The 25,045-nt window shown below is 43.7% G+C and overlaps 1 protein-coding gene across 3 annotated transcripts; it reads right to left on the bottom strand.

Moving 5' to 3' along the window:
• Positions 1-1,404: 1,404 nt before the first annotated feature.
• Positions 1,405-21,603, bottom strand: pld3 (phospholipase D family member 3). 3 transcript variants are annotated; one of them, XM_064301557.1, is made up of 12 exons: positions 21,429-21,603; positions 16,575-16,667; positions 15,812-15,868; positions 14,363-14,478; positions 14,028-14,208; positions 13,807-13,930; positions 10,676-10,803; positions 8,379-8,579; positions 6,565-6,704; positions 4,301-4,466; positions 3,997-4,096; positions 1,405-3,329 (listed from the first exon to the last, which is right to left on the bottom strand). In XM_064301557.1, the coding sequence occupies exons 2-12, from the start codon at positions 16,611-16,613 to the stop codon at positions 3,142-3,144; spliced, it is 1,440 nt and encodes a 479-aa protein (XP_064157627.1). In that variant the 5' UTR covers positions 16,614-16,667; positions 21,429-21,603; the 3' UTR covers positions 1,405-3,141. The 3 variants fall into 3 exon arrangements, with proteins under 3 accessions (XP_064157627.1, XP_064157628.1, XP_064157629.1); XM_064301558.1 differs by lacking the exon at positions 21,429-21,603 and adding an exon at positions 21,243-21,399; XM_064301559.1 differs by lacking the exon at positions 21,429-21,603 and adding an exon at positions 18,617-21,216.
• Between the last annotated feature and the right edge of the window lie 3,442 nt (positions 21,604-25,045).

The following is a 25,045-nucleotide window of genomic DNA, read 5'->3' as shown; positions in this document are numbered from 1 at the left end:
CCCATAGAATGGCGAAACTGACACAAGGGGGAGTGCTAGCACCGTTCCACAGCAGCCACACTGACAAGGCTACCTATGCGTCTGCAGACATTTTTTGTTTATCGGCCTCGTGAGCGCAGGAATCGACCGATGCCGATTATCTCAAAATGCCAGATATCGGTCCCGATTAATCGGTCGACCGCTACTGTTTATTATATTGAAAAAGTATTTGCAGTAAACTTATTTTTGGCTGGACCGCAACAGCGGGTTGGCCGGCCGAGTTATGAAATTACACCATTGGTCGGCCGGTCCAGCCATATACTCAGTTTTGACCTGGTCTTGTTATGTCTGGTTCGAGTAACTGAGTAATTGCAGAAATATAGCTAGCCTACCGGTAGTTTCTGGGCTACTGAATTTTCGTGTCAATGACTCCCTCCTCGGTTTCAAGGGGTATCGTTAGGTAGGCTAGCTGACAGCTGACAGCAGGTGCCATTAGCAAGCTAACTAACGTTAAACTCAGAATGGAAAAAGTGAAACTGTCTAAAGTGTGACTGGATTTTACCCTCAAGGGTTCAAACAATCGTCATTTGCTACTTATTTTAAAGAAGGTAGCAGGCTAGCCAGATTACCTTCAGGCACTGTACCATTTCAAAAGTTATCGATTGAACAGGGTCATTGCCAAAATCTAAAGGATACCCACCCCTAGTCATGAAACAATATTATGTGGGGTTTGCCTGTAAAATGATAGAGAATGCATTTCATAAATATTAATGAGTTTTCCACAAAGATTATACAGGTGTAAAAGCAATAGTTTAATTTTTTTTTTTTTTTTAAATCATTGGTTAGCAAGCAAGTTAGCATCCATACAAACCAAAGATGGCCACTCTAAAATTTTTTTAAAAAGTGTACACTTCCTTAAGCTATATGTCCATTTTGCGTGTGCAACTGGCTAGTTGCAATATCAGATATTATTACTACCGATGTAGGCCTAGCTAAATGTCCAATGGGCAGAATTATTGATTGTGGAACTGAAACATTTGTGATGTAATCAGCAGGAAAAATAAGATGCAGAAAAATGCTAAATCCCCCAAGTTTGAGGCTTTATTGTGTGGGTGTGTTAAGTTTTTAAAAATGAATTATGTTTACATGGGGTCAGAAGGTAGAGAAGTTGTTCTTAAGGGCTGAGAGTCTGTGGTCACTGTGGCTATTTATAGGGAACCCTGAAAAGGGCCAAACCCTTGGTGCTGTAGCCTACAGGCACGGGGCATGCCGATCCACCATGCCGTAACTTGGTGGGATGGCATACCTACTATCCCAATGTCATGCATTAGCCTAATGTACATACACCAGCGAGTCAGGAACAGTGTTTATGCGTTCATGAAGCGTTTGTGTAATAGTACATCTTAGAAATGAGTAAACACACAATAATATTAAAGTGCTTTTATTTAAACTGCAACAATGTACACTTTCTGGGGGTTGGCCCTCCAGACCGTTGTTCAATTATTTCATATTGCTTTCAGCTCTTTGTACTCAATGCTCCAAAGTTCAGAGGTAGGCCTATATAAATGGTTTTGTTTACAAGTACAGCAAAATTTTACCCATCAAAGGCTACCCAGACCATTTCCTGTATGTATGAAATCATCGTGAGGTTCATTCAAATCAGCTACCATAGAGAGTCATAGTCAGAAAGATAAAGTGAAAACACTAGCAGAATAAAACAAAAATTTAAACCAAATGCTCAATTAAAAGTGAAGGTCCTCCCGACAAGGCAAACACAATCACATTCGTTTCTTAATCGCTACATTTAAAAAGTCCAGCCTTGAAAAGAAAAGTTACATTTCTCCCTGAGATTCATTATTTCCTAGAGCACCACGTCTTAAAAACAGAACTGAAGGAAGTCATCCACTATGGCAATGTTATATACACACACATAGCCTCCATGTGCGAGAGAGGGCTGCATGGGCGTATTTTAGTTCAGAATCAATACTGGGTCACGTCCTGCCTCCCTCTCACTACGGAGCAGTTATCAGCCGCGCTTCACCAAAGTGATTTTTTTAAATGCCAGAGGCCACTCACAAATATTTAAAAAGGCCATCTTCGAGGATTCACTTTGGATGGGAAATAATCCCACTTTAAATCCCATGCTCGTAAAACATTGCAAATACGCTATGTTGTAGGACACTGTGTTTCTTGACACGGACACGGTGCAGGGACTTTGTATTAAAATACTGTAGTGCATTTGCTTTTACCATGGAAATCTTATGTTGTATTATATTGCTGTCTTTGCCAGATCGCGCTCAAAGACAAGTTTCTTTCTCAAGGGACCTCTTGTTTAGATAAAGGTTAATAAAATGTCATCAGTTCATAGATCTGTACAAGACAAACAGCTGCTTAATCCAGTACCACTAGTAAATAATTTCTAAGATCATAACATGACCTAGGACATGTGTGTTTGCAATTTATAAAATATGGAAATAGTGAAAAGACTATTTCCGCACACTCAGCCCAATTATGGCTCAGGTGTTACAAGAATAAAAATCGATTAATAAAAGAAGAACTTGGCACACTGAGTATCCTGCAAATCTAGTTTAATTATCTGAGCTTTCGGTCAAAATGACCTTCTTCAGAGCATTTTTTATTTTATTTATAAAATATTTTTATTAATATGAATATTTTGAATATTTTTACTGGGGACTTTTCTTTGTTGTTGCATTTTCTAGTTGCATTTTCTTTCTAGTTGCATTGACTTGTATGTTTTCAGCTGTTAAAAAAATCCACCAGGCTGCAGTCCAAGTAACTGCAGCCTGGTGGATGAAATCTATAAAACAACTAAGGAAGTAGTTTTGTGTACTCTATCTAAAAAACATTCTATGAAAGCATCCAATCAGGAGTGCCTGGCTACTAAAAAGTACATCTATATTTGAAATCTTGATATGTACAGAGTAAACCATTTAAAATCAGTGTTAGCCTTCTTGATGGCTGTGCTGGCTAAACCTTAGCAGGAATGAAAGCCCGCTTCATGGATTGGCAACACTAGTGTGCTCCGGGTATTTGCTTGAGGCATCAGTCAAGAAGACAGACACTGGAGAGGAAGTCCTTCTGCTTGCCTGCAGAATGTCTCCCCCTGCTGGCAGTGAGGAGGAACGGCAGCGTGGAGCCAGTCTAACACAGGGTGCGGCGGTTGGTGTGCTGGCTGAGGGGGGTGCTGTAGGAGGAGTCCCAGTCCCTCTCGAACACGGCCTGGAGCTGCTCCTGGACGCTGGGCCCCGTGGACTGGGCCGCAGTCTGGTTCACCACCAGCGCAGACCCGGCCGTGTGCAGGAAGTAGTCACCGGACCAGTTTGAGGTACCTGAGGTAGCAGCGTGCGGAGAGGTTAGATAATCAGTGTACCCCAGAACGTCTACTTTATTCACAAAACTCCATTGTGAGGTTTGTATTGTAGTCCTTGACCACCTGCAGTTGTTCTCAATCACAGGCTCTCAGACTCAGGCATATGCTAGACATCTTTCCAGCCACTATTGCAACCCAGCTACCCTCTTAAGATTGCATTATGTCATAAGTAGTTACATCACTAAATGTCCCACAGTTGCATCCAAGCACTTTTAATCCCTCAGGTTCATTAATTAATGGTTCCATTTGAAGGGCTCCTTGGCAAATAACTCCTATTTATTCTTCTTATAAACTAAGAGGTGCAATCAGTGAGGTCCTGATAGCGGAAATAACAACAATAATGAGCTTCGTACAGCACCTTTCTCAAACTCCAGGTTGCTTAAATTAAACCATTTCTGTAACAATTAGAAGCTCAAAGCAAATCCAAAACAAATGACAGTGAGACAAAACTGCAGCGTGGGAAGGGGGTTATGGAACATATATTAATCGTGTATATTCAGGGGACGTTTTAAACAACATTAAGTGTCCAGGAGCCTCCCTGCAGCAAGAACCACAGAGGGGACCGATTCGTAAACCTCCCCTCCGTGAACACACACGCAGGAACGACGGGGGTAACAGACCCGTACCTATGTAAGCCACCTTGTCTGTGACCATGTACTTGTTATGGTTGACCCTGGCGTAGGGGATCTCTTTCTGGTGAGGGCTGGCGGGGACGACGAACAGTTTCTGTGAGGCAGAGGAACAGAGTGAAGAACTGCAGTTACAGCAGAGAGAGAGCTAAAGGGGGAGGGGCTTCAGAACTGACATCACTGTGCTTACCAGTCCATTAAAATCACATTGATATATACAGACAGCACCTTTTATAAATCCCCCCCCCCCCGCTGAGGGCCCCATAACATCAGAGGGCAGAGGGACACGGGGACCACTCACCACCTGGATGTCCAGCCTGCTTTTGGGGTCGTTGACGGATGCCAGGGAGCGCAGGAAGGGGAACATGACGGGCTGGGTGCTGGCCCAGCAGCTGATGAGCAGCCTGACCCGCACACGTCGCTCGTACGCCACGCGCCGCAGCTGCGTGTCGATGTCCGACCAGTACCTGCCGGGAGGGAGCGGGTCGAGTCACTCGGACCACAGGGTCGCTGCTTCTCAGGTTGTCAAGCGTTCCTCGGTGTACCACAGGTTTGCTTCTGCTAGCTTCTCTTAGCGTTCTGTCTCAAAGCGTTTCTCTTAGCATTGTCTCAAAGTGCTTCTCTTAGCTTCTCTTAGCGTTCTGTCTCAAAGCGTTTCTCTGGTAAGTGAGTCTCTGGCTCATATTTTACAGGTGGTACTCTTACAAAATAAGAAACGGTTTATAAAAGACATCTGAGTAAAATGGCTGTTTAAATCACTGTAATTACAGCAGCTCATAGAAACAGAAAAGTCTAAGAACTGTTAGCTTTTAGCATATCTTGAACAAGCATTTACATAAAAAAATGAGCTAATAATCTTCATGGCTTCCTATGGAACCCATGCCAGTGCTGCAGCAGTAGCCCTGCAGGGTGACGCACAACAGTGCCCAGGGAAAGGGGGGGTGTATTGGGGGGTGACATCACGCTGGAGCAGAGCAGACACGGAGCACCGCAGTGTGAGCACGAATGGGATTTCCAAATGGGGAAAACAATCCGAGAGATCTGAATCATTGATATTCTGCATCCAATAGTGGCCAAACCCTAACCCTACACACAAACACATATTACTGTCATACTGATCCATGCCGATGTCTCCCTTTTACAGCACAGCACAAAGGCTACCCCCTTCCAGGATTCCATTCATGTGAGAAGCAGGTGAGCAGGAATGTCAACATATGAAGGAGCAATGCGACAAATTTTATTTGTGTAACCAAATATTTTATCTTGCTTATTAACGGTGAAGCCACACTGTACGCAGCCCTGCCGCGTTCAACTCTGACCCCCTCGCCGCGTCGCGGTAACCAATCTGATTTGATCTAATGATCCGTCAAGTAAATTGTCCCTATTTTTTTCTAATTTAAGTTCCACATTCTATCGTTCCACAATGGAGGACCTAACTCGTAATTGCCGTATCGGGTTTCCCAACTTAATAAAATCTCCTACAGAGACACTGATAAGAGGAACGCAGCATGGAGAATAGTCTCTGAAATTGTCGGTGGCTCTGCTATGTAGCCTAGCTATCGCCGTTACTATTAGTTATCACTGTCCAGTCTGAATAAAAATCATTTTTGCAGTAACCTAGCTCTGAAATGTTAATAAGCTCCCTAGCTAGCATGTTTAATGTCTAGCTAGTGAGTAACAACCAACAACAAAAAAAATCTTCCTAATGTATTAATTGCTAGTTGTTCGTTCCTACCAGCCACCTAGCTAGCTAACCAGATATAACTTTGAAGGCATTAGCTGGCTAATTAGCCAGACAATGTTTTTGTTGTTGGTTGTTACTCACAGCAGCTAGACATTAGACAGCATAGCTAGGCAGCTGACTAACATCTTTCAGATCTAGGTTACTGCAAAAATGATTTTTATTCAGACAGGACAATGAATATGAAACACAACATTAAACCCGGTCAACATTTAACAAACACAACTGTCTGTCAAAAATAGGTGACACCCACAAACAGCCGATTGTGGGGACGCGCACTTATGGTGGAGCCACACTATACGCGGCGACAGGCGGCCGTCCGAATCAATAAGTGATTGATTATTGATTCTCTGTATAGCTATACTTGTTTGGCTGGTAAAATTGATTAAAACATAATAAGAGGATTGGACGATTATGATAAGGCACTTTTTGACATTCTCACTTAATTTACAGCATCAGCGGCACATCAGAAGCATCGCCTGTCCGGTGCATGACTGTTATCATATCAGTTCATTGTATCTGCTGAAATCTGCTCTCATTGGCTAGCACCGATAGACCGGTTTTAATCGATAATTGGCCAATGCTGACACAATGCCAATATCACCATGCATCCCTAGATACAGCATTTAAAAATGTTAGCAATGACAGCAACAATGCTAACTTTACAGGGCCAAGGATCGCACGTACCACCCTGGTCTCATTGGCTGTTTCTGTTCAGAAAGGAGGGCCTTCTACCGGAGCGATTACAGAGCAGTAACACATGTAACAAGAGCGGTCAGGAAAAATCAAACAGCTGAGCGCGCCACACGGGCTGGGCTGGTGACCTTTTGGGGTGCGAGAACTCCATGGTGGGCAGGTAGTTCATGACGGCGATGTACACAAACTGCTGGGCGTCCTCGATCACGCTGAGGATGGCGTCCAGGTCCTCGGTCCTGCCGTCAGCACACAGGCCTGGGGGAGAGCTCTGAGACAGGGCACACACAAACTCACCGTCAGGGCACACGCAAACACACCGTCAGGGCACACGCAAACTCACCGTCAGGGCACACGCAAACTCACAGTCAGGACACACGCAAACTCACAGTCAGGACACACGCAAACTCACAGTCAGGACACACGCAAACTCACCGTCAGGACACACACAAACTCACCTTCAAGGCACATGCAAACTCACCTTCAAGGCACACGCAAACTCACCGTCAGGGCACACACAAACTCACCGTCAGGGCACACGCAAACTCACAGTCAGGGCACACGCAAACTCACCATCAGGGCACACGCAAACTCACAGTCAGGACACACGCAAACTCACAGTCAGGACACACACAAACTCACCGTCAAACCTCACGCAAACTCACCGTCAGGGCACACACAAACTCAGAGTCAGGACACACGCAAACTCACCGTCAAACCTCACGCAAACTCACCGTCAGGGCACACACAAACTCAGAGTCAGGACACACGCAAACTCACCTTCAAGGCACACGCAAACTCACAGTCAGGACACACGCAAACTCACAGTCAGGGCACACGCAAACTCACCATCAGGGCACACGCAAACTCACCGTCAGGACACACGCAAACTCACCCGTCAGGCACACGCAAACTCACGCCAAGACACACCAAACTCACCTTCAGGCACAGCAAACTCACCTCAACCCACAAACTCACGTCAGGACACACGCAAACTCACCTCAGGCACACGCAAACTCACATCAAACCTCATCAAACTCACAGTCAGGACACATGCAAACTCACCTTCAAGGCACACGCAAACTCACCGTTCAGGGCACACGCAAACTCACAGTCAGGACACAGCAAATCACCGTCAGGACACACGCAAACTCACAGTCAGGACACACGCAAACTCACCTTCAAGGCACACGCAAACTCACCTTCAAGGCACACGCAAACTCACCCTCAGGGCACACGCAAACTCACCTTCAGGGCACACGCAAACTCACCATCAAACCTCATACAAACTCACAGTCAGGACACACGCAAACTCACCTTCAAGGCACACGCAAACTCACAGTCAGGGCACGCGCAAACTCACAGTCAGGACACACGCAAACTCACCTTCAAGGCGCACACAAACTCACCGCCAGGGCACACGCAAACTCACCGTCAGGGCACACGCAAACTCACCGTCAAACCTCACGCAAACCCATCGTCAGGGCACGCGCAAACTCACAGTCAGGACACGCAAACTCACAGTCAGGACACACGCAAACTCACCTTCAAGGCGCACACAAACTCACCGGCAAACCTCACGCAAACTCACCGTCAGGGGACACGCAAACTCACAGACAGGGCACACGCAAACTCACCATCAGGGCACACGCAAACTCACCCTCAGGGCACACGCTTTTAAGCTGCATTTATTTGGTGTGTAACTGGTACTTGCCCTGGGGTTCGTTTATAAATATGTGGAGACATAGTTCTCAGAAAAGACACAATTAACTTAAAGCTAAGATTAAACATAAATACTAAGTAACAACTGTGGGCAGATTATAGAGCATCCATAAATGCCCTGTAAATGATCATTATGAGGAGACATATTGACACTTTTTGGATGAGTGGCTCAAAGGGCAGTCCCTCTGCAGAACAGCGACAGTGACGCCTGGGACCTGCTTACTGATAGGTACGTGCTCGATGGGGTTCCATTGAGTGACAGCTCCATGGGTGTGTCCTTATTGTAAGGGGTGGAGTAATTGGACGGCCAATGGGAGGGAATGGTCTTCCCGGCCTCTCCCAGGTACCAGTAGGCTTGGAAGATCTTCCCCAGGTCTTCCGCCAAACAGCTGCAGTTGTACACCACCGCCCCCAGCTCCTTCACCTGAGAATGTAGGCAACACAAGCGGGGTCATCCTCAAACACCTGTGATGGAGCTGGCTTCCACACCACCCGTATAGACACAGAGGAGCTAATCCTGACCCAGCAAGCACATGATTTATCTCCAAGACTCTCACACTGGACTCCTTTTCAGCCAAACACCTGCCCTTAAATAGCCTTAACGCGTTCAGGCGAAACTCACGATGTGATTGGTGATTCACACTTTCACCCACACCGTCATATAGAACGGTCTGCTGTCAGCAGCAGGTTTGTAAATTGGACATGTAACTGGGCACCCGGTCCAGAGCAGCCAGTGGGGGCTGCTGGTGCCCAGTGAGGCGCTGTCACCCTGGGTAACACTAGAGCCAACCGCGTCGCCCTGTGATCCGGGTGACACAATGACATTCTAAAACAGCTGTTATACCCACTGTGACGTATCTAACGTTCCGTTACAGCGTCGGTTGCTATGCGGACACTGCCAGCCTTGATACAGTCTGTTGCATAAACATTCTAAGACAACTCAGCAATTTCACTGATTTAACGGGTTATTTTCCAGCCTGAAATGCGATCGTATTAGTAAATGGCTACACGTCATCTAACTTGCAAGTAGTTGGCTATCTCCCTGGATATGAATTAAATGTTTTTAACGGAAAATAATAATAATAATAATAATAATAATAATAATAATAATAAATGCGATTTTATCCACGGAAATAGTTATACAAAAAGGCAAAATAAATGTTGTGGTCGTGATCGGCATCGCACACAGCACTCATACGGTGGTATGCACTTATAGCTAGCTAGCCACCGCTGCAGCATTTTCAGGAATATGAGCATGCAGCTGAAATCCTCTACGGAAAGCAACCTCACAGCGATCTCATCTACGATCAGTAGGCAGTGCAGCTCGTTTCCAGCCCGAACCACTGCAAAGAGAGCGAACTTTTAAAATTTTGTCAGTGACATTTCCTTCTGACGTCTACGACGGCGATCGCGACCAGGCACTAAATTGTGCCTGTCAATCTTTTTTCTTTTTTTTTTTGCACTCAGACACTAGTGACTCTGTTTATAAACAAACATAATATTATGTTAATCACGTTGCCATATTGCTCAGGCTATTAATACTAATGCAATACAAGTTGGATTTAGCGCCGTCGGCACAGGTTGCTGATGTAGGCTACTTTTTAATTTGCCAGTAGGCTACGTCTCATAATGACAAATGGCAGTTCAGTCGGTTCGCATAATATCAAACCGGTTTAAGCTTGTACACCGAACCGGCAAAACCAGAAACCGACCCAACCCTAGTGCATGGGGCATCTTTCTTTTTATGGTTAACACAGGATACACAACACTAACTCAAACGGAAACTGATGCATCTCAATATACCAGCATTTACCACCAAGGCTTCCTTATGTTCTGGTGACTAAGCCATCTATCCATCATGTTAGCTTACAGTTGATAATTGATAGCATATGTAGGGCAGTGCCAGGGTAAGGATGCGTTACGAAAGTCCCGTCGAATCCGAGACTGCCGTTTACCTGAGCATACTTAACTGCATTGCTTCAGTATATCCACTGTATAAATGGAACTGTAAGTGCTATGTAAATTGTAATCGCTCTGGATAAGAGCGTCTGCTAAATGCCTGTAATGTAATGTAATGTAATAGCAGACAACTCTTGCATTGTTGTGACATTGCTGCTACTCTGCACCAATCATAAACTGAGCTGCTGCTCTGCACCAATCATAAATTGAGCTGCTGCTCTGCACCAATCAGACTGAGCTGCTGTTCTACACCAATCAGACTGAGCTGCTGCTCTGCACCAATCAGAAACTGAGCTGCTGCTCTATACCAATCAGACACGGAGCTGCTACTCTGCACCAATCAGAAACTGAGCTGCTGCTCTATACCAATCAGACACTGCTGCTCTACACCAATTAGAAGATGAGCTGCTGCTCTGCACTAATCAGTACCTGAGCTGCTGCTCTACACTGATCAGAAAATGAGCTCATGTGTTATACCAATCAGACACTGAGTTCCTGCGAGCTAACTTCCTGTAGCTGGCTACTTCCTGTAGCCTGTAGCTGGTTAAAGCTGGCGCTCACCTGGGTCAGGGACCGCCAGTCCATGTTGGCGCTGCCGATGTAGATGTGCTTCCGGTCCACCACCCAGAACTTAGTGTGCAGCACGCCAGTGGTCAGCTCCCGCATGTTCACTTTCCGCACGTCAGCACCTTAAAGAGCAGCCATTAGTCACATGGGTCTGTTACATCAGCACCTTGAAGAGCAGCCCTTACAGTCACATGGGTCTGTGACATCAGCACCTTAAAGAGCAGCCCTTACAGTCACATGGGTCTGTGACATCAGCACCTTAAAGAGCAGCCCTTACAGTCACATGGGTCTGTTACATCAGCACCTTGAAGAGCAGCCCTTACAGTCACATGGGTCTGTGACATCAGCACCTTAAAGAGCAGCCCTTACAGTCACATGGGTCTGTTACATCAGCACCTTAAAGAGCAGCCCGTACAGTCACATGGGTCTGTGACATCAGCACCTTAAAGAGCTGCCCTTACAGTCACATGGGTCTGTGACATCAGCACCTTAAAGAGCAGCCCTTACAGTCACATGGGTCTGTGACATCAGCACCTTAAAGAGCAGCCCTTACAGTCACATGGGTCTGTGACATCAGCACCTTAAGAAGCAGCCCTTAGGCTCAGAGTATACTTGATAAGAAAAAGAGCTCAGCAGAAATGGAACCACAGCTGAACGCGGCACCACATACAAACGTGAGTATACTCATTGCGGCTTCAAGCCAGTGGACAGTGCAGATTCAGATTCTGTGGTTGTCACAACCACAGAAAACATGGAAGTGACAACATCTGCCACACCAAACACAAGACAATAGCTCAGTAACAAACAGAAACGTCCGACTGATCAACATCCGTGATTTCAAAGTTGCTTCAGCTTATTTAGCAAGGTAAAAAAAGAAAAGAATAATGTTGGCTTTTCATGATGTTTGGTTTAATGAGTGACATGCAGTGCGTGAGCCTAAACAGGAGTTATTTCCACACTGTCAATTTCGGTATTTTGTAATTACAATTTAAATAAAGTAAAAGTAAAAAAAAGAAACAAATGTACTTCAGAGCTTCAATATTGATGTTATGAAATTAATTACTTTCACATAATACTCAATACCATCATATATCCAGTTCTCCTCAATCAGGCTACAGGTAATAAAATCATTTTATTAGCTTCATGAAACTGGGCGCATTTTATCAACATTAGCCCATTTCAAATTGTGGATACATGTACTCCGCACTGGCACTTAGGAGATCATTCATGGCAAAGCTGTGCAGATTTCGCAATTTAAACCATGTTGAAGCCACATGTTTTGTTAAAGTTAACCCTTATTGCAGGTTGTGCTTAAAGCTAAAGCAGTAGTTAAGAGAGTGGTGTAGGCTATAGTTTTTTTCCTTAAGCGTAGGCTACTGAGTAATTAAAACAGATTTTTTCTAAATGGAATTTCTAGCCTAGTGTAATCTCCCGAACATGATCTGAAGAAGGAAGCTGTATTTACCTGCCAATGGATTTTTTGGATCGTGAGCACGCTTATTAATAAAGGTAAATGAATGCAGGGTGAGACCAATGATCGTTTTAAAGGGTCGTTTGATACCGTTAAGAAACACTAAACAGTAACACCTTTACAAGCCTAGAAGAAAGAGAAAATGGTATGTATGTCCGCTCAATCAAACGAGGAGATGGGACACAGCCAATGAGATGTTTTGGACTAGTTGCAGGCAATCTTTGCACTGATGTCGGTTTACGAACATCTTGACTAGTTCTGCCTGGAGGGATGTGCACCATTCTGGGGCCAAAGCCAACTTGGAGTTTCATTTTCTCCACAAACTCGTCATTTTAAGTAATTTAGTTCCTACGAACTGGCAGAAGTTTGTTTCAGTAGAAAGCACAATCCCAGCTATACTGTTCCTTTAACTTCTGTGGAAAGGAGATTAGCATAAGATGAACAGAACAAAGTCTGAAATAAAGGACAGAAATGTGCTTGTGTGAGGTCTAGTACTCTACGGTTCATACAGTTAAGAAAGGGACTGTACAATACTAGTGCCTCTTTACCTCAATTTGTCTCTTGAGATTTGCATACATGCAAATCTCAAGGCTATTAAAATTCCGAAGACCACAAACCCCTGAAAGCCAGATACTAGCAATGGTAAAACCAGCTGTTCATCAGAAATACCCCTTTAACAACAACAGGAAAAATGTAGTCCAATTTTCCAACCTACTGAATTTCACAGTTTGTCCTTTAAGTAAAATCCACACAGTATCTAGAGTGGCTTTGATAAGACAGAAGGGTTTTCAATCAAATGGCTTCCAAGCCAGTGAAAGACAAGTAATACTGCGGCAGGCGTATACCCATCTCATGACTGACTACAGACCTCACATCCTACTCAAAGGCAGGGTTCAACTATAGCACTTACCTGGGTAAGGTAAATCCCAGTGAACAAAAAGTGTGGGATAAGTGAAATTGCTCAGCTACCAGCCCATTTCAGGGCTAATTCTGCTTAGTTTGTTGAATTCTAAGCTAGCGCAGAAGCAGAGTTGTGTGTGAGAATATAAGAAGTTTGGCGGATCACCTAGGTTACGGAGACCACAGATTAATCACATAACTGGAATGTTAGTGCTGCAGACTCCAGCCGGCCATCGGTCATACTCATTTACATAAACTGTCTGAGGAGGAGGGGCATGGTTAGTCGCTACAGGCCGAGGGCCAGAGGGAGGGGCAGGGTTAATGGACCAGCAGTCACAGGTGCAGGCCACTAGGTAATCACAGCCAGCCTTTATCTGCTCTGCCTGCAGTGAGACCGGGCGGCCACAGAGGCACGCACGCACGCGGTTGGGTGGAAGACTGTCTGTCTGTTTTGCTACTTTCACTGTTGGCCTGGATTTCATGTTTAACGCCAATAATAAATACTACAGTGCCTGAAGAAAACCCCCGTTTGTCAGTCTGTCCATACATTCCTACAAAAACCCATGTTACAAACTCTTTTATTGCTTGCAGTTGATTCAGTTCAAAAACTGAATTCATAATCCAAGATGGATCTGCATCTAATGCCAATACAAATACTTTTTAACATTTTGTTCAATGTCTGATGATAGCTGCTAAATAAGTTACATTTTACTGCAGATTCTTTGGGGCTTCCACATTGTGAAAATGCGGTTACCTGCGTTCTGTAAAACGACGAGGTCTTCCTGGGGCTGTGACTCCTGTGGCATGCTGACGGCGACGCGCACGGACACGCCGCTCTCCTGGGACAAACGGGCGAGCTCCGCCAGGACGTGCTCACCCTGAAAGGCGAGAAAGCGAAACCCGCTAAAGCGCGACTACACATTTCACAATACAAGTCCTGGGCGTTGACCACAACAGGAAGCACTGATCACGCACCTGATTGGCTGTTTGCTCTTGGGTCCCTGTGTCTTTGTTGGTGAGCGTCCAATAGAAAGAGGCAATGTCGAGGCTGCTCCGGGCCTCGCCAATCAGGTCGAGCCACGTCTGGTAGATGGATGGGTTGGTTGTGCTGGAGTTGAAACTGAGCCCTTCCGGAATGCTCTCCACCAAGACGAGTCTATAATGATACATATATATGATATACAAACACAACCGGCTGCCATTTCTCCATTTCAGTCCTTAAAACCACCGCCACATTTGCAGTAAGACCTTCCAGCAGGAAACGTCATCATTGATGGACTTTGTGCGGATGGGGCACTCTGCTAACACACCTGCAGGGGTCAGAGCAGCTCTGGCCATGAATGTGTACAGGGAGGGGCACCAGCAGGGCCTGGAGGACCAGCACAGCCAGTAGCAGGGCAGACACCAGCAAGACAAACCAGTAGAGCTGCAAAGAGAGAGACCAGCGCTGTAACACTGCAGAGAGAACAGCGCTGTAACACTAGAGAGAGACCAGCGCTGTAACACTGCAGCAAGAACAGAGCTGTAACATTACAGGGAGAACAGCACTGTAACACTACAGAGAGACCAGCGCTGTAACACTACAGAGAGAACAGCACTGTAACACTGCAGAGAGACCAGTGCTGTAACACTGCAGAGACCAGCGCTGTAACACTACAGAGAGACCAGCGCTGTAACACTACAGAGAGAACAGCACTGTAACACTACAGAGAGACCAGCGCTGTAACACTGCAGAGACCAGCGCTGTAACACTACAGAGAGACCAGCGCTGTAACACTGCAGAGAGACCAGTGCTATAACACTACAGCGAGACCAGCTCTGTAACACAACAGCGAGACCAGCGCTGTAACACTACAGAGAGACCAGCGCTGTAACACTACAGAGAGACCAGCGCTTTAACAATGCAGAGAGAACAGCACTGTAACAATGCAGAGAGACCAGCGCTGTAACACTGCAGCGAGAACAGCGCTGTAACATTACAGGGAGACCAGCGCTGTAACACTACAGAGAGACCAGCACTGTAACACTACAGAGAGACCAGCGCTGTAACACTACAGGGAGAACAGCACTGTAACACTACAGAGAGAACAGCACTGTAACACTGCAGCGAGAACAGCGCTGTAACACTACAGAGAGATCAGCGCTGTAACAATGCAGAGAGAACAGCGCTGTAACACTACAGAGAGATCAGCGCTGTAACACTACAGAGAGACTAGTGCTGTAACACTGCAGCGAGAACAGCACTGTAACACTACAGAGAGATCAGCGCTGTAACAATGCAGAGAGATCAGCGCTGTAACACTACAGAGAGACTAGCGCTGTAACACTACAGAGAGACCAGCTCTGTAACACTACAGAGAGACCAGCGCTGTAACAATGCAGAGAGAACAGCGCTGTAACATTACAGGGAGACCAGCACTGTAACACTACAGAGAGACCAGCACTGTGACACTACAGAGAGAACAGAGCTGTAACACTACAGAGAGACCAGCACTGTGACACAACAGAGAGACCAGCACTGTGACACTACAGAGAGAACAGTGCTGTAACACTACAGAGAGACCAGCACTGTGACACTACAGAGAGAACAGCGCTGTAACACAACAGAGAGACCAGCACTGTAGCACAACAGAGAGACCAGCACTGTGACACTACAGAGAGACCAGCACTGTGACACTGCAGAGAGACCAGCACTGTAACATTAAAGAGAGACCAGCACTGTAACACTGCGTGAGATGGTCCATTGGTGTTTCCCATACCTTCTGTGTTTTGTAGTGATGCTGCGTCTCCTCCTCCAGCATCTTCATGGAAGCCAGCTGAAAGGGTGAAAATCTGACATGAGAAATCAAATCAATCACTAAATTAGCCTCCTAGCACCCGAATGAGCCAAACATTGGCTTTCAGGAGCAGACAAGGGAGCAAATGAAAGAACTGACAGACCAATGGCTTGTTTCTGAGAGGCTATAACTGTAGAGAAATATGAGCCAAAATCTTGAACTCCAAAACATTTTCCATTTATGTATGTGTAAATACATTTGCTTTTGTGAGTGGAGTGAGAAAAAATTGGCACAAGGTCCTGCTAGACAGTTTAGTTTTCAAATTAGATTGACATATTGTCAGTCATGAAATAATGCAATAAAAAACTTTATTTTTCTCCTTTTCTGATTGGTTTGGCTAGATGGAGGCTAGGGTAGGCAACGCCCAACCCTGCACCCCTCGGACTCTGCCCCTGTTTAGTAGGGTGTGCGAAAAACAAACCACAAACCATCAAAAGTACCCTGTGAACCTGGTGAACTGTGCCACACGGTCACCCAGATGAGCGCCCCAAACAGGACAACAGCCATAACCTACAGATCCACAGGCTCAGGTCTCCTCACGACACACACGTGCACACAGACTGCGAATGCTGCCGAACATTTCCCGTGTGAAAGAGGACCGCGTGCGCCTGGTTTACAATGCAGACATTTCAATGCCAGTCTGTGCTATTCCCGAAGAAGTGAAGAACAGAGGAGAACCAGTTACCTTCTCATAAGGAACATCCGCGTTCATTCCCATCGGCATCCCGAACACCAAACAAGACCCCAGCAGTCAAAATGGCCGATGGGTCACGAGGCACTGCGTAGTAAACAGGGGGGAAATCAATTCAAAGGTTTTTTTTGAAAAATCACCATTATACACGACCAATTTAACAGAAAACAGCATTTATACATAGTCTACAATGCACACTACAGAGGTTTTCAGAAACCAAGTCACTTTCATCCAAAGCAAGATCAGGGAGAGCCAAAGCAACCACACCATCTGAAGACCAATATATCAAGCTAACAAGCTTCTGGGACAAAACAGCATCATCATCCACTATTCAAAGCCAGTTGATCAAAGAACACCTTACCCCAGTTAGTAAAATTACAGTCAAAAAGATGATTACCAAAATACAGCCTTAATGGAAGAGTAGCACTTTACAAACCACTTTTGGTGGTGGCAGCAGATTTGGAGCCGTTTCGCCTATTCCAGAGTCTGTGACTTGCACAGGCTCAACTACACACTGACAAAAGAGAAGTACCGCTCTATTTTAAAGGAGCATGGCATCCTTCCTGGCTTACAGTGTAAGCATAAGATGCGTCAGAGGGGAATGGGTTTAGACTGTGTGTGTGGCCATCTGAAAACTGACCATGGTACCAGTTCACACAGCAATTCCAGGGAACTGCTAAGCATTGTGTTCTTCAGTATGTGTTTGCAGCTTTGCCTCCCAGATTAGTCAAGTATCACTGAATTAAATGAGGCCCTTGCAATTTACAAACTTTTGCACTGGTTTGACAAACTTACGCACTTCCTGTAAGTTGGTTTAATAAAAAGTGTCGGCTAAATGGCTAAAATGTAAATGAACAACAGGATGGAGGTAGGGGTGGGCGGCTGGGGGGGCTGTCGGTTTCTGGTCATCCCACACGCCATTGTCCGTCCTTACTGAGCCATGCCTTTCTATAGCTCGTGTCTGCATGCGCTCACAATGAGGAAAGCGCTGGGCGTCGGCACAGCACCAGCGGGGAAGAGGCACGTGAGCAGGGCCGTGCTTCTGGTGTCCATGACGATGCATCTTTGCTGAAAACTCTTAGAGGCTAAACGCCGCGACGCTGTCGACGCCGCTGAGGGCGAGGCCTGCTAGCACAGTGCAGCCTGCAAGCGCTTCTTTCCCAACCAATGCCTACCCAATCACAGGCTCTGCAGACCTTACAAGCTTAAACAACGTAAACTGGCAAGTGTAAACAATGGTGCATGAAATACAAAACAAATAATTGACAACACAAATACATGCACGCCTACACGTACACAGAAGTCAGCTGACTACACCCATGTTCCATACCTTCCATGATGTTTAATAATGGCAACAAGCCCACATTCTAGACAAATATCCGTTTACATATGCACACATATGACAAATTAGCAACAAATCACAAATAATTATTCCCAGGCTGCTGGATTATATTTTTGGTAGACTCAATTAAAATTATGCTAACATTTCTTGATCTTTTAAACAACCTAACTTTATTCCTCATTCCTGCACTTTACGCGCCACATGACTATCGGGAACCTGATAACTCGTGATACTGTGGGTACACACCCACTAAAAAGTTGTGGTTGCGGTACAATCCTGCAGCACAAACAAGAAAGGGTGTCTGCTGCTCTCATTGCAGGAAGCTACCCTCGTTCTTAACGGGGGAAAAAATCTAATAAAACCCAGCCACTTTCAGTAAAATACTTTGCTTAAGTGGTAGGCTTTCATAAGACGATTTCCATATTAAGTGTACAGAGAGAGAATGCAGTTCTCCTTCTCTGAATTACACTTTGTAACACTTCTGCTTCTCATGACTTAAAATGAAGGGCGACACATTTATTAGAAGGACAATATCAGTCATGAGATGCAGAAGTGTTATAAAGTGTAATTCCCCTTCAAGCACTTTGTGCTGACTCAGTCAGAAAAAGTGCTATATAAATCTGAATGACCTGACTTGACTTAACGGAGCAGCCTAAACCACGCTGAGATCAGGCCAGGAGCACTTGGGAATTACCTCCATGACCATCCTGAGCATGTCCAAGGTACACAGGCCTGCCTCAGTTCCTGCCTCTTCCTCATCTTCGCCTTTGAAGCAGTAATGACGAAAACAGACCAGGAAAGCAAGCCACCCCAAAGGCCACTGTTCACATACAGCTGAGGCCATGGTCAGTAAAGAGATGCATAACAGGAGCATTGTAGCTAACAAAGGGCCTACAGTGATCCTCAAATTCGATTTGGGGGAGTGCACCGTCCGCTAACACAAAACATAAGCCCTTATTTACTACTGACCTACATGTTACCACAGAACTCTAATCACATTCCCATGAAAAGGGAAAAAGCGAAATCTGCTAGTGGAGTGAGTCTGCCTGGTATTTAGATGGTTTCTCTAACTCCAAAATGGACAAGTGCTTCTCATTGAATGAGTAGCATAAAGCTGTGTGAGTATTCAGTTTAATCCCTAAAATTAGTCGATGCTAGGCGCACATACTGTCGGCTAAACTGCGTGAAATATACAGCACAACATTGACATTCATGTCACAGCCACTGCCTGTGATGCAGAACACAAGAACAAACACTAATTCTGCAGTCCACACAAAATCATTGAACAAGTTCTGTTAATCAGTGATATACTGTTTTTCTGCTCTGGCAAGGAAATTCCAATATTCTTTGAAGTAATTGGTTGGTGTTCATCTCTAAATAAATCTGTGGAGTGTCAGGAAAATACTGGCAAAATTAAGCAGAGGGAAAAATTACCAGTAAAAAAAACAATGTTCTTAACTACACAGAAAATATATATTGCTCTTGTCACTCTCTAGGATAATGAACATGTATATTTTGAGGTCTACATATTTTGACAAAAGGAAATAATTTGTGGTGTGATAAATGCTGGGGTAGAATGAACTGCTGTGGACCACAATACAGTCCAAATTTACATTAGCCTACATTAAGCACCCACAGAAGAGGAAGCAAAGATATGATGAACCTAAAAAAAATGCTAATGTGACTCACAACTTCTTAACTTTTGCTTAATGGCACCATGTGACAACTTGGGTTTCTTCAGTTGCCTTCACAACTTTGTTTTTGGCCATACGTTCATTTACAAAAGCGATAAAGCCGTTACACAGCCTCAATAGTGGACCAGTGGCCAAAACGCATAGCAGGCTACCATCCTATATCTGCATCATCAGCAAATCTGAAAGAGCCATGTTGGAAAAGAGAAAGCTATTCAAAAAACAGGTTGAGAATTTGAGAATATATCTGGAAAATCTGGCCTTGATTATTTCAAAGCAGTGAAGCAAAACTAGGAAAAAGTGAAGACATAATAAAAACTACTATAAGACAGATATTCGTATGAACGACCAAAAGAGTCCGACAGTTAAAGTTGAGGCAACATATCGTGAAAAGCTTTGTAAGAGATACGATGCAGGGTTGTTTTCTAAGCCTAGTTCGTTAGGTTAGCTAGCTCACTAATAAATAAGACTGTCCTACTCCTACAGACTTCTCTAATGGTAGCACCTAAGCTCACGCCTGGTTGATATCTTCACTGCTCAGTGCTTACGGTAATCCTTCAAATGAGCGTTAGCCAGGCGTCACCAATCCATCACTTAATTTAAATAATAAATCATTAGAAAGAGCAACTTAATCGTGAGACAGATAGTAGTAGCAAATTTTAAAAGTAAATGGGATATGCCAATCATTTAGCTAGTTAATTTAGCTACCTTGCAAGTGAAAATAAGTTATTCATATGAACGTTTCAACTCGAAAACAGTAACCGGACTAATGCTAATGTACGCCTACTTGAAAACGAGCGAATTTCTAACCGGCTTACTGCATTAAAAACGTCAGGTAACGTTAGCAACTAGACTAACACGTTTGCCTATACTAGCTATATTATATTTGACTCATTTATCAACGTACCTAGCTACCTGCGAGGCGCGCTAGATAACTTTCCATTTGAAAAAAACATCAAGCAACGAACTAGCAAGCCATCAACTGGACTTGGTACAAGTTAACGTTATATGGTTAATGTGTTATTTTAGCTGACAAGTTAGCTGACCAATCGACAAGGGATCAATTACAGTCACGGCAGCTAGCCAACAGCCAACAATGTACTAACAAACTGTAACTTTAAACTAATTAACTAGTCTACCGTTGTCGTCCCACTTCCTCACACCGTGAAGTTACTGAATTGTTGACGTTTTTGTTTACATTATGGACAGATGCGACTGCAAGCGAATCAAACTGCGTATACCCTTGCAATACTTTCTACGTGTTCCTACCCCCAATCCACAGTATTTTGGTCTTAATAACTGGATAAATTAAACAAAAAAGCAGAGAGTTAGCGAATAGCTTTACGCGTGCATTCAAGTGAAGCGAAGTCGAAAGCCGGCACAAAACACCAGCATAGTCTGTGTCGAAAGAGTTGAAAGGGAAACAGTTTGATTCGCTTGCAACCACAGAAATTTAAGTAAACAAAAACGCAGGTCGGGGATTCTTTGGGGTAAGAAGAAATTTTACGACAACGTTATGAAAACGTAGGTGACCTCGGTGTAGTTAGTAAACCTTACATGAACTGGGTGCAGTTTGGCGTTTCTAAAACTTACCTTAACTCAGTGTTGCTCAACGTTTCTAAGACTTACCTGAACTCAAGTGTCACTGACTTAGCCGGCGTTACTTAACCAACTGCATTCAGACGGGTCTGCTGACTCTGCTCTGTTGGTTGATACTAGCCCAGCTAGCTAGGTATGCTAGCAAACTAAAATGAACTGCCTCAGAAAATCTATTCTTCGGATGAAGTGGAAACTAATCGGTAATATGCAACCTACCTGTACAACGTTATAGCTATGGTTCCCCAGTCTTTTGAAGTATTTGTTAGTTAGACAGCAGGCTCTGAATGACACACTTTCAGTCAGCTATCAGCTCCTCCAGAAAAATATTAACAATGTTATTTTCGCTGATTCTGTATTCCATGGTTCGGTCATGTGACTCGTTCCCAAAAGCTCAGCCTATAGGCATCTCAGACGCTCATCATGACGTAAAGGCACAACTAACAAAACTGCCAAAGGTATCAGCATCTCGTCTTGATAATAATAGACCAGCAGAGGTCGCTGTAGACTAACATAGCCAATTTGTAATGCCATCTAATATTTTCATTACGGCTAGAGATAATTTAGGACAATGTCTTCTCTTACTAACATCGTATTGACAGAAGGCTACAGGATTTAATTCATATTTTGAATCTTGGTCTGAGTTTCGCACAGTAGACCTAATATCAAAATATACAATGTCACTTTAAAAATTGAATTGAATGAAGAGACACGTTTAGTTTAGTGAACCCTCTGTTGTTTTCTAAAATGATATTATTTAACCGAATATGTTGCCTAAAGAGTTAGGCTATCTGTGGTTGAGCCCCCTGCTCTTAACAATAACTGCGATTCTTTGGCCGTTTTTGGGGTATCTTACAAATAATAGTTCACTTAATGATGTATAGTCATTATTCTAAATGTATTACATGCAACAAATCAGCATATGGGCTATGAAACAATCTGTCAAATCGTTCTTTGTTTAAATTATACGAGAGGAAAAGACGTTCTCAGAAAGAAGCCGTGTCAGTTGCTTCATTCTTAACACCAGGATACTGGCCAGGTGCTATGTAACCAAGTACAGAGTACAACTATAGGCCTATAAAAGGGGCTGGCTCTTCATGAGCGTCTGTTTCTTAACAATGCCTTTGAAGTGTAACAGCACTAACCGTTATAACCGTATTGTTTAAATAGAATATGGAGTCAGTAGGTTCCCTGAAGTCAATAACTAAAATTAACGGAATATATTACCCTACCTTATATTTCCGTATATCTATGCTGCATTAGGCCATAACTAGGGGCATAGACTCAGCCTGGCATTGAGAGAAAAACTCTTAAAATGCATATGCAGATGAATTTGCCAAATACAAATTTATTTTCCAACTCAAATAAGACAAACAAGAGATCACATAATGTAAATCGTAAAACCCCAAATCAGACTTAACTGTAAGAAACACTACGCAAAATGCCCAGCTAACGTCGAACGTTTACAGGGGGAACTTGGGGGAGGTTATGAGAAAACGTTACAAAAGCACATTCCATGTAGGTTAGGCTCTGTCGCTTAATACTGACAACATCCCATTGTGTCTCATTTAGTAATGAGAAAGATGCAGACCGTGTAGTGCAGGAATTCCGATGAAAGTAGTATCAAAATTGCGTATCTGCAATCTGTTTCTAGTATTCTCGAACAACTTAGCAGGAATGCCCATGTATAGGTCGTATTATGTTTTTCAACTTGAATAACAAAACATGAATAACATTTGAAGGGCATTCCTGTAAGGTCCCTTTCGACCTAAAGATAACGCTGGGCAAAACCACCTGACTATTAACTTCAGCTACAGTGCCCTCCAAAAATGTGGTATCCGTAGAGTGAAATTTGTCTTAATTAAATTTTTCTTAATGAAATATACTTTTGGATTTTTAAAAATACTTTCGGATGCTTAAGGAATTTGAATTTAAGATCAAAGGATTATTATGAGACAAAAGTACAGACAATCTGTTTTTATTGTATAACATTTACATGGGAAAAAATTGCCCTCTTCCTGACATATGATTAATGCGGTTTCAGATCTTTAGACAAAATGTAGCTAATATTAGACAAACGGAAACCAATTAAATACAAAACACTTTAAAAAAATTATTTCATTTATTTAATAAAAACTTTACATCCACATGTCTGTTATCAATTACCCATATCACCCATGTGAAAAATGAATTGCCCTCTTAGATACTCAATAAACCAATTAACCAAATTTAACTGATAATTAGATTCAGCTGATTTAAAACAGCTAGGCTTGGTTGCAGCCAGCCTTGTTTAATCTAAACCTCACTCATATTGACACATACCATTGGAGTTAAGTAGTCTACAAGCACACTATGCCACGAGAAATGGAAATTCCAGAAGAGATGAGAAAAAATTTGTTAAAATATATCAATTTTGAAAGGGTTACAAAAGCATTTCTAAGGCTCTGGGACTCCAACGAAACAACACTGAGAACCATCATCTCCAAATGGTTGAACACTTGGAACAGGGGAATCTTCCCTGGAGTGGCCGGCCTGCCAAAATTTCTCCAAGGGTGCAGCGACAACTCATCAAGGAAGTCACAAAAGGTCCCAGAAGAACATCCACAGAACTGCAGGCCTCAGTGTTCATGACTCCACAATAAGAAAGAGGCTGCGCAGAAATGTGATTCATGGGAGAGCAGCGAGACCGAAACCACTGCTATCCAAGAGAAACATCAATGCAGAAAAGCACCCGGATGATGGACGACACGGGTCCCATTCTGTCAGGTGTACAGCAAATACAGCATTTCATAATACCAACAGTCAAATATGGTGGTGGTAGTGTGGGGATGGATGCTTTGCTTCCTTGGGACCAGTTTGTCTGAATTAAAGCAGCTCTGCAAAGAAGAGTGGGCTAAAATTCCTCCACAGCGATGTGAAAGACTGATATCAAATTACAGGATGTGTTTGGTTGTACTTATTGCTGCTAAAGGTGGTGCAACAAGTTATTAAGTGTATGGGGGCAATCACTTTTACATATAGGTGATATAGGTGTTTGATAACTTTTTTTTATTAAAAAAAATGAAATAATTTTAAAAATGTGTTTTCTGTTTTCTCAGGTTCCCTTTGTCGAATAGTTCATTTTGTCTAAAGATCTGAAACCATTCAGCATGACAAATATTCAATAATAGAGAAAATGTACAGTATGTTTCACCATTTTACAGAAACAGCTGTTTTTGTGTTTAGTCCTCCCATTTTCAGCTGTGCAAAATTAAGAATGACTGACAGTTGATGACCGTTGCTCAGGTGTTTCCTTCAGCATGGATTGTTCACACATAAAAGAGCAGTGAGTGTCTAGGCTTGATTTTAGCCTTTGTTTTCATCTGTGCAGAGTGCATTTGGAGTCTGACGCATACACCATCGTAAAGTTCAGAGGACTATAAATAACTAATTTGTGAGCTGAGAGAACAGAAGAATGAATTAAGAAGGATAGCACCGAAACTGGGTATATCAAGTACAGAAGTTTGGAAAGACTTGTAAAAGAAAGAAACCACTGATGGACTCAGAAATTAACAGAGCTTGGTCAAGGAAGAGAACTGTAGTCGATGAGAGACAAATCTTAGGCGCTATGAAGAAAAACCCTCAAACAACAGTCTAAAGAGCAGAATTGTAGGGGCTACACTGCAAAATGAAAACCTTACATCAGCAGTAAAAATCGAAAGCCAAATTAGAATTTGCCAAAAAAATAATAATAATAAAATACAGACGAGCCAGAAGAGTTCTGGAACAAAGTTGATGGACAGATGAGACCAAAGCAAACCTTTACCAAAGTGATCGAAAACCAAAAATGTGGAGGA

Source organism: Anguilla rostrata, chromosome 12 (assembly GCF_018555375.3).
Source record: "Anguilla rostrata isolate EN2019 chromosome 12, ASM1855537v3, whole genome shotgun sequence".
In the NCBI taxonomy this organism is placed as follows: domain Eukaryota; kingdom Metazoa; phylum Chordata; class Actinopteri; order Anguilliformes; family Anguillidae; genus Anguilla; species Anguilla rostrata.
Note: the sequence above shows the minus strand (reverse complement) of the source record. Positions and strands in the feature narration are given on the sequence as shown.

Bases quoted from the DNA above. Each gene is read 5' to 3' on its own strand.
- pld3 (XM_064301557.1), bottom strand. From the start codon at position 16,613: ATGCCGATGGGAATGAACGCGGATGTTCCTTATGAGAAG. The intron at 6,705-8,378 runs GTAAGCAGGTCC...GCCCTGTCTCAG, and splicing joins CATCGAGCACGTACCTATCA to AGCTCTCCCCCAGGCCTGTG. The intron at 4,097-4,300 runs GTGAGTGGTCCC...TCTGCCTCACAG, and splicing joins GCAGGCTGGACATCCAGGTG to AAACTGTTCGTCGTCCCCGC.